Source organism: Puntigrus tetrazona, unplaced genomic scaffold, assembly GCF_018831695.1.
Source record: "Puntigrus tetrazona isolate hp1 unplaced genomic scaffold, ASM1883169v1 S000000283, whole genome shotgun sequence".
Lineage (NCBI taxonomy): Eukaryota > Metazoa > Chordata > Actinopteri > Cypriniformes > Cyprinidae > Puntigrus > Puntigrus tetrazona.
Genome location: NW_025047944.1, coordinates 1,677,501 through 1,687,500, shown reverse-complemented (window position 1 = coordinate 1,687,500; position 10,000 = coordinate 1,677,501). Strand labels below are relative to the sequence as shown.

Sequence of the window (10,000 nt, the reverse complement as noted above, 5' to 3'; positions counted from 1 at the left end):
AAAAGAGCACTCAACAGTGTGCGTAAGACGCTAACCCTACCCTAACCTGTGCTGTCTCTATGATGTCTGTCTTTCAGAAGTGACTCTTATTTTCAAAGCTCATTTCATTCGAGTCTCAGAGACGAAGCATGGGTTTTATGTTCTTTTTCAGGTTTCTTTATGTTTGCTGTGTTGTAACATGACTTTTAAAGGACTAGTTCACCCAAAAATGAACGCTCCGTTATCGTTTGCTCCTCGTCTCGTCGCTGGAACACGAGAGCAGCGTCACAGGAGAATCAGATCCATCGCTCGCTCGCTGACGGAAACGGCTTTTTATATGAAATCAAAGCCTTTTCACAGCTAGTTTAGCTAGTAGCTGGCATTTCGTATATCCTAAATAAAATGAAAAAAGCTTGATAATAAAATATTGCAAATGACAATAAATATATATATATATATATATATATATATATATAAATCTATAAAATATATATGTGATCCACTGTATGGGTCAAAATTATACTTTTAATGTCAGAAATCATTAGGATATTAAGTAAATATGTATGTGTATGTGTATTTTTATAGGATGATTTGTATGCATTTTTTGTCGTTATTATTTTATTTTATTTCAGAAGAATATCTGTATAATTTAGAAAGTGTAGAGTGTTTTAGAGGTAGTTGAGCTCTATGTGAAGCTGTTCGTGAGAGACTACGGTCTCTGTTGATCTCTGTTGTGAAAGAGCTGTGAAGAAAGGCTTGAGTAAACGATGGCAGGAGGTTCATGTTTGTCTGCACTATTCCTTTAACCTGTACAAATGTTTTTCTTCCTCTGATTATTTCTTTCTCTCTGAATTTTTTTGTCATGAATCCCTCTCTAAACAGTTCTGTACTTTATTCACTCAGGTTTGGATTCAATCAGCATCATTTCTGCTGAAGTCAGACTCTCTTTCATCAGACCTTTCGTTTCCGTCCCGCCGTGAAATCCCATTGGTCCACGTAGCTGTCTGTCAAACATCAGCTGTGTTCTGATTGGACGGATGAAAAGCCGACTCGAGTCTGTTGTGATTGTTCAGAATGGTGCTGATTGAATCCAAGTCTGCTCTTCCCAATCAACAGCGACTGACCTTGTGACCTGTATGACCTCTCACTTTTTTCTTTCCTTTTTTCTTCTTTTTTTTTTCTTTCGGTTTCGTACCGTCTTCCCCTTTATCAGTCATCACTCATGAGCGTGGTAATTATGCCTTCTGCCGTTTTGCTGTGGTTTAGCTGTGTGGTTAGCCCTGAGCCCAACACCTTCCCTCTGCCCTGCGTTTCCTGTCACATGACCCCGCCCCCTCTAGAGCGGTAGCCAATCACGCGCCATCTTCGCTCTCCTTTCAGGACTCGTTCAGTTTCTGTCGTTCTAGATGTAAGCACAGGGATGCTGTTTCGGTACAAGCGACCGATAATAACAGGAAACAGCAGTGTTGAGATGCAAAGCAAGTTCATATTTAAGGGTGTTTCTTCAACTATGGCCACGTTTTACCCTGTGGATTAAATGAAACTTTACCAGGATCCCGGGAGAATCATCAGGAACAAATGTCAAATCCATCACATCTCAAATCCTCATTCATTCTGTGGTGGAAATGACATTCGAAATATATCTAGAATAAGATGACGGACACCTTGGTTTTGTTAACTTTAATTTAGCTAGTAGCTAGCATTTTATATATGTCCTGAATATTCATCTTAATAATTCAAATATTTTATTATTCGAAAGGAGTATGTTTTATTTTATTTTATTACATACATATACAGACGCATGCAATATATATTTTGAAAAATTAACTCTATATATTCTATATATATTTATTATATATTAACAGTTAATATATAAACATATTGTTCTTTAATATATACAGGATTTTTGATGATTATTATAACGACATTTTTTGTAGTAATATTTTTTTCGTTACTTTAGAAGTTTTTATTCTTGTTTTTGAGTGCTTTTTTTGTGTTGTTTTGGAGTCATTTGTTTTTATTTTTAATTTTTAAAAATGTTATTATTAAAAAGTTAGGGTTTGGGATGAGGGTGAAACAGTCCAACTCTCTGCATGAAGGTGGCTTGTTTTACTAAGGCCTAAAGAAAGAAAGAAAGAAAACAAAGGGTTAGAAAGACAGTGGCAATAGTTGCAGAAACAGCTTTTAGCAGTGGGCGTATCTGTAGTCTGTAAGCTCCTCCCCTTCCTGTTCCTCCTCTCCTCTTCCTGTCGCAGCGGCTGGGTGTTTGGTTAGGAGCGTGTGTCTCTGTGGTTTGTTCTGGCCGAGCTGCTCTGAGAGGATGATGATGATGATGATGATGATGGTGGTGGTCTCTCAGCAGCAGTCGTCCCAGTCTCTCCTTCCTCTTCCTCTTCCTCCTCCTCCTCCTCCTCCTCTCTGATTGGTCTGAGCTGTTCAGTTGGTGTCGTGTGCTGTCGTTCCTGCTGTTTCCTCCACTCTTCCTCTTTTTGTTGATGGTCAGGCTGTTTCTTCATGTTTGTTTTGTTGTTTTTCGAGTGTTTTTCTGCAGATCAGTGTTGTGTTTTCTCTCCTATCATTCATCTGCATTTCTGTCGACTGGTTTGATCATGCGTCATCCCTTCAGTTTGACGTTTTAATGATGGACCAGAGGAAGTCTAACCAAACCACAGATATCTGTCATAGTTATTATTGTGTATTCACACGTGTATCATAATGTGTAGTAAACGCATAGCGGTCGTGTTATTTGCTAGTTTTGCATGCTTCATTAAAGTGAGTGGTAATAATGTTGTTGAAGTCATCAGGCTTCGTTTCTGGTTGATCATCGACCTGAAGCTCAGCTGAAAGTGCGTTTAGAGGTTTATCGTCTCTGTTCCAGCCCTTAAAAACACTCTGATTCAGTGCGCCCTACATAGACAGCACCTCGTACCACTTCTCCTGATCCTTGTGGAGAGTTTAATTCTCTTCAGGTTGTTGTGGAGTGTGTTTTAGTCGTCAAAATCAAAATGAGCTTTTATTTACAATTATCTACATGAAGTTGATCAGTGAAAAACATATATATATGTAATGATATATAAAGGTTACTGCAAAAAATAATAATCTGCCAGTGGGGTGAGCAAATGAATCTTGTTTTCTGTTTGAAGTAAGATTATTTCTAAGGTTTATTAAGGTCTATTATTTCTTTTTCTAAGGATTTAAATTTGATAAAGATGATTTTTACTTGCCTAGAAACTCCTTTTTTTAATCAACAGTTTTTAGATATTCCAGAAAACAAGACTATATTGTTAGAAATCTAAGAAAAGCATTTTTGCAGTGTAGAGTAGGGATGCATGATATTAGTTTTCTGCAGATATCCCATAGCCGATATTTTATATGACCGATACCGATACCAAGTCTCTCCTATGCAGAATTTAATATATGTGTATATATAACCTTCATTACTGTGTGTGTGTGTGTGTATATATATATATATACACTTAATTTGCTTTTGTTTTTAACAATTGATTGAATGACTTCAACAATTGACTTCAGTTATTGTTTTATATAATCAGAAACACATTCTAAATGTTATTTGTGAAGGGTATTTTAATTGAATTAGGGTGCTAGTGATTAGATCACATCAGAAGTGAAGAAAAGTGTTGGCCTACTTCTGAGCACATGTGAGTTCAAGTTCCTCTTATTGGCCAGACATATTAATAAAATGAGAACATTTGTCTCATTTTTTCACCTGTTTTAGGTTTTTCTGAGAATTTGGTCTTAATGAAATATAATGAAGCCGCGGCCTGTGCATCCTAACATGCTGTCTATGTAGGGAGATACTCTAAACTGAAGAAAATCAAGCGCTTTCAGGTCAGCTCACGAGAAGAACGCGCGCGTGTGTGTGTGTGTGTGTGTGTGTGTGTGTGTGTGTGTGTGGTTTCTGGAGGTGATGATGGTTGTGACACCGGTGTTTATCTGAGAGCTCAAACATTCTTCATGTTCCTCGTGAGCGGAGCGGCTCCTCGTCTCCAGACGTCTCTGTCAGATCTAGTCTTCAGTAACAGACCAGCATTTCATGGATGAAGCTGAAAGTGTGTCGCAGTATAAACACAATACGACAGTAATGTTAGTAGCATTCATTTTACTTCATCTTCGTTCCTCAAAGTAATATGAAGACCTTTTTCATCTTAAAAGGTTTTTTTAAGCATAAAATACAATGCATTTAGTAAAAAGATGAAATGCATCAAGTATGACATTTAATAATCATTTTTGGCAATGCTTTAGGTGAACTAGCGATGAGCAGTACTTTTAGCACAGCGTTTATTCTACTTTAAAGTTGATTTCAGCATTTATTAAAGCATTACTAAAATCTGAATCTGTGTTATCATTTATACTGTGAACTATTAAACAGTAGTTTTTTGTTAAATAATGTTAACAAAAATAATAATAAATGTGTAAACAATACATTTTTCTTTTTTTTTAAATGTTTGTTAGTTGAGGTTAGTTAATGCATTAACTAATGTTAACAAATGAGGATGTAAACCATTACCATAGTTGATTTATAAATAAAAAAATCTACATTTTCATTCTTAAAACAATTTTATGTTTGATGTATTTTATGTTTGTAAATGTTGTTTTGTGAAATTCTAATTCAATTAAATTTAAATGCAACAATCAACTAAAATAAAAAAATTGTAATCGTAATCATAAAACTAAAGTCTAGCCACTAGTTAAGTCCTGAAGAATTAAACACATCATGTCTAGCGTGTCTAAAATGAAAAGTCATTTAAATGTTTCAGTTCATTTATCAAAGTGATGTGACTGATTACTTTATTTAAAATTTTTATTAAAACCTTTTAACAAAAGTTAATCACTGAAGTTTATAAGAATGCCACCACAGAGTTTCTTATGTTAAATGCAGATATAAATCATAAATATAGTTTAATCTTCAGATCCCTGCGTAGCTGTGACAGATTCCTCATGTTTTTTTACATTCAATGCCGTTTGGAAAAGAAATCAATCAAATCTGTTTTGCGTGTGAAAATATTCAGATGTTATCACTTCCTGTATTTGATCAGTTCATCAACACAGTTTCTCAGCTACATGTGTTTTGGGTAGCACTGTATTTTAAGGTGTCCCTGTTCCACGCTACATGTACTTCCTCTTATAATAGCCTTAAATTATGCACAATTACATACAATTAACCCTAAACCTAACACTAATCCTAACCTTACGTACATGTAGTCAATTAATATCACCCAGTACTTAAATATATAATTAGACCGTAACAAGGACACCTTAAAATAAAATGTACCCTGTGTTTAAACGTCGTAGTTCTGCTGGGTGTAAGCGGACAGCGTCTGTGTTCTCCAGCTCTAACCTGGATGGAGTCTGACAGCAGACGTCTGAGGACCGAGTCTGCTCCACACACACACACACACACACACACACACACACACACTCGTGATCTAACACACGGCTCTGTGCTGCGCAGGTGAGAAGGTCATGCAGGATGACGAGTTCACCTGTGACCTCTTCCGCTTCCTGCAGCTGCTCTGTGAGGGACACAACTCAGGTGCGCTCTTTCTATTCATATTCTGGATTGGGTTTTATTTTTAGACTTTCTGTCTTCGTTTTAGTTTGTGTTAGAGTTTTGGTAGCACTTTATTTTAAGGTGTTCTTGTTACACGTTACGTGCACAAACTAACATTATTATGCATAAATAAGAACACCATAAATTAAAATGTAAACAAAAAAATGTATTTAAAAAATACAAATGCATTCATATTCTGTTTATATGATTATATGAATTCATAACACAGGTGATGTTTATATAGGTTTATAACGTTGGTAATATTTTTTTTCCTCTAGCTGTAGTCATTTTAATTGTAAAAGTTAATGTAAAAATGAGACATTTTGTATTTGCAACTAAGTGAAATACAATAAATGAGCTTTTTAATACATTTAATTGATTTCCAGTGTATTATTTATTCATCTTATTTCGGTTAATGTATTTTAAGTAGCTATTTATTTTATGGTTTACTGGATTAATAATAAACCTGTGTGTCAGACGAGTATAGTGTGGAGTAAAGTCTGATGACTCTGATGACTGCTAGTTGACATGTGAATAAAATCTTGCCAGCGTCCTCTACTTGTGCTGCTGGTAGTTCACAGACTCGGTCAGATAGTTCTCAGTCCTGTAGCTGGTGATAGTGACGGTGTCTGTGTGTTTCAGACTTCCAGAACTACCTGAGGACACAGACGGGTAACAACACCACGGTCAACATCATCATCTCCACCGTGGATTACCTGCTGAGAGTCCAGGTGAGCCTTTCCTCCGCCGGCACGCCAGGATCACGCTGTCCTGACACTGACACTGAGTGTGTGTGTGTGTGTGTGTGTGTGTGTGTGTGCGTGTGTGTGTGTGTGTGTGTGTGTGTGTGTGTGTGTGTCTGCAGGAGTCCATCAGTGACTTCTACTGGTACTACTCCGGGAAAGACGTCATCGATGAACAGGGCCAACGCAATTTCTCCAAAGCAATCAATGTAGCCAAACAAGTGTTCAACACGCTCACGGAGTACATTCAGGTGCGTTGTGTTTATCAGTGTCTCGGAGCAAGGTCTGGAATCCAGTCACTGAAATAGAATTTATTTTCTAAAGTAGAATCTAGCATTTAGCAAAATTAATCAAGTTCAGTAACAGACGTTATAATTAGACTGTTGTGTAGATGTACTATTTAATATAATCTATAATAATTATAAAATAAAGATATATAAATGAAAAGAAAATGAGGATAAAAATTGTACAATTTATTGAAACACAATGTTTTATTATAAATTAATTATATTTTCTTTTCATTTGAAAAATATTGATCAAATTACAGCAAAATTCAGTTGATTATGCATGCCTTTCGATGATTAAAATGTAATCAAACCATTAAAAAAGAATCCAGATAAAGTTCAATCAAATTTTGGGGGAAAAAATAAACATTTTGTCCCTTAATCTCGGTGTTTGTGTGGTTTCAGGGCCCTTGCACGGGAATCAGCAGAGTCTGGCTCACAGCCGTCTGTGGGACGCAGTCGTTGGGTTCCTGCACGTTTTTGCACATATGCAGATGAAGCTGTCTCAGGTAAACATCTACAGTGAGGTTCTACAAATACACCTTGATGCCTCCGTTTATCTGCTCTCTTTATCTTATGTTCATGCTGCAGGACTCAAGCCAAATCGAGCTGCTGAAGGAGCTCATGGATCTTCAGAAGGATATGGTGGTGATGCTCTTGTCCATGCTAGAAGGTGAAGGTTTGTCTATTGATTGGCTGAGTATTATTCCAGAGCTAGGCGACAAATCTTTCCCTTGGTTTTAGGAAACGTTGTGAACGGCACCATCGGGAAGCAGATGGTGGACATGCTGGTGGAGTCCTCCAACAACGTGGAGATGATCCTGAAGTTCTTCGACATGTTCCTCAAACTGAAAGATCTGACCTCGTCAGACGCCTTCAAAGAGTACGACCCCGACGGCAAAGGTGTCATCTCCAAGAGGGACTTCCACAAGGCCATGGAGAGCCACAAACATTACACCCAGTCCGAGACCGAGTTCCTGCTCTCCTGTGCCGAAACAGACGAAAACGAGCTCTTGGATTACGAAGAGTTCGTCGAGCGCTTCCACGAACCGGCCAAAGACATCGGCTTCAACGTAGCTGTCCTTCTGACCAACCTCTCGGAGCACATGCCCCACGACTCTCGCCTCCAGACCTTCCTGGAGCTGGCCGAGAGCGTGCTCAACTACTTCCAGCCCTACCTAGGCCGCATCGAGATCATGGGCAGCGCCAAACGCATCGAGCGCGTCTACTTTGAGATCAGCGAGTCCAGCCGCACGCAGTGGGAGAAACCGCAGGTCAAAGAGTCCAAGCGCCAGTTCATCTTCGACGTGGTGAACGAAGGCGGAGAGAAGGAGAAAATGGAGCTCTTCGTCAACTTCTGCGAAGACACCATCTTCGAGATGCAGCTGGCGGCGCAGATGTCCGACGCCGGAGAGCGCTCGGCTATTAAAGAGGACAGCGAGAGAGAAACCCGAGGAGGACAGTCCAGAGATGGGATTCTTCTCCGTCACCACCGTCAGAACGGCTCTGTTTGCCTTACGATACAACGTGATGCTCTTAATGAAAGTGCTGTCCATGAAGAGCCTGAAGAAGCAGGTGAAGAAAGCCAAGAAGATGACGGTGAAGGACATGGTGACCACGCTGGTGTCCTTCTACTGGAGCGTCCTGCTGGGACTCCTGCACTTCGCCTTCAGCGTCGCTCGAGGCTTCTTCCGGATCGTATATAACAGTTTCCTAGGAGGCAGTCTGGTAGAGGGCGCTAAGACCATGAAGGTGTCGGAGCTCCTGGCTAACATGCCCGATCCGACCCAAGACGAGGTGAGAGGAGAGACGGAGGAGGGCGAGAAGAAGCCCACGGACAGAACCTCGCCCGAGGAAGACCTGGCCGATCTGACGGTGGCCACGGACGACACCGACCTCCTCTCAGATATATTCGGTTTAGATCTGAAGCGAGAAGGAGGGCAGTACAAGCTGATGCCTCACAATCCGAACGCTAGCCTCACGGATCTGCTCAACACACCCGTCCCGCCTCCACCCACACCCTCACCAGAACTACGCAGACGACACCAGGTAACGAGATTATGCTGAAAAATATTCACTGGTTACTTACTTATTACATGACCAAGAAAAAGTCTCTAGTGTTGATGCTTGCGGTTGCCAGATGACTTTAAATCCCCCAGTCAGAGCGTCTCTCTTCTTTTCCACGGCGACACTGACTATATCAACATGCAGAGTCATTGATGAAAACGGTACTAAATGAGACAAGAGTTTCTAAAACTTTCTATTTCCAAGAATTGTTCTATTTTATATTATATTTTTAACAGCGCTGAGGTTCACTGGTGACTTTATTTATTCCTTGACAATGAAATCATTAAACAGTGACTATATCAACATACAATATTGTTGACAAAAAAGACAAAGCTAAAATGTAGTTTAAAACACAAAAACTCTCTCTATCCAAAATGTTATTTTATTTCAATAGAAAGCGGACTTTAAAGACTTTAAATCCCCCAATCAGAGCTTCACTCAAGTCAAGTCCGGTTGAGCTTTAAACTCTTAAAAGCACACATTTTTATCCCTAACTTTTACCATTCTTACACGCTTTATCTCTATATTATTATCTGATAACATCAACGAACACGTAAGTTAGAGTTTAGTCATCACTATGGAGATCTTTGGCTCATATGAAAGTGTCATACAGACAGTCTGTGTTGATTCACACGGCTGATAAACAATCTGCCAATAAACCTTCTCATGGTGAAATATCATAAATCCAAACATGATCTTAACTATGTTTGTGACTGAAAAATATTTAATGACAGCCGTGGCTTTCATGACTAAATGAGACGACACTGATATTATTAAACTCTTAACTGTGACTACATCAACATGTTACCTTTTTGACAAAAAAAAATTGACCAAAATGTAGTTTTAATTCCTTTCGGTTGCCAGATCACGTCAAGAGTTTTTAAGTAAGTATATTTTAGAATTCAACAATTCATTGTACAGGGTTTTTTTTTGCCAAAAATCATAAGGATATTAATTTAAGATCATGTTCCATTAAGATATTTAGCAAATTTAAAGGTGATTTTCTCAGTATTTAGGTTTTTCTGCTCCCTTATTGTTCCATGATTACAAAATTGTCTCATCCTAACAAACCAGACATCAATGGAAAGATTATTTATTAATCCTTCAGATGATGCATACATCTCAATTTTGTTAAATTGACCCTTTTAAAACCGGTCTAAGACTTAATTATAAACAGCTGACAAAAGAAACTCTAGTTAGTTTGTAAATGGCTCGACTCCAGGAACCGGTTTTTGACTCTTTGTCTGCTGTGTCCTCTCAGACGAAGGGCTCCTCATCCTCAGCAGACAACAGTGAAGCTGCAGAGGAGACCAAATCAGTGCCTGAGAAAGCCGAGTAAGTGGAAATGTGTAGAA

General features: G+C 38.7%; 1 protein-coding gene across 1 annotated transcript in view; it reads left to right on the top strand.

Annotated features, from left to right (window-relative positions):
• ryr2a (ryanodine receptor 2a (cardiac)) overlaps positions 1–10,000 on the top strand; it is a 103,595-nt gene that overhangs the window by 82,921 nt on the left and 10,674 nt on the right. Inside the window, 9 exon segments of the mRNA XM_043231202.1 lie at positions 5,453–5,533; positions 6,194–6,282; positions 6,417–6,545; positions 6,984–6,990; positions 6,993–7,087; positions 7,170–7,251; positions 7,323–8,019; positions 8,021–8,627; positions 9,907–9,980. Coding sequence (XP_043087137.1) covers positions 5,453–5,533; positions 6,194–6,282; positions 6,417–6,545; positions 6,984–6,990; positions 6,993–7,087; positions 7,170–7,251; positions 7,323–8,019; positions 8,021–8,627; positions 9,907–9,980 — 1,861 coding nt within the window.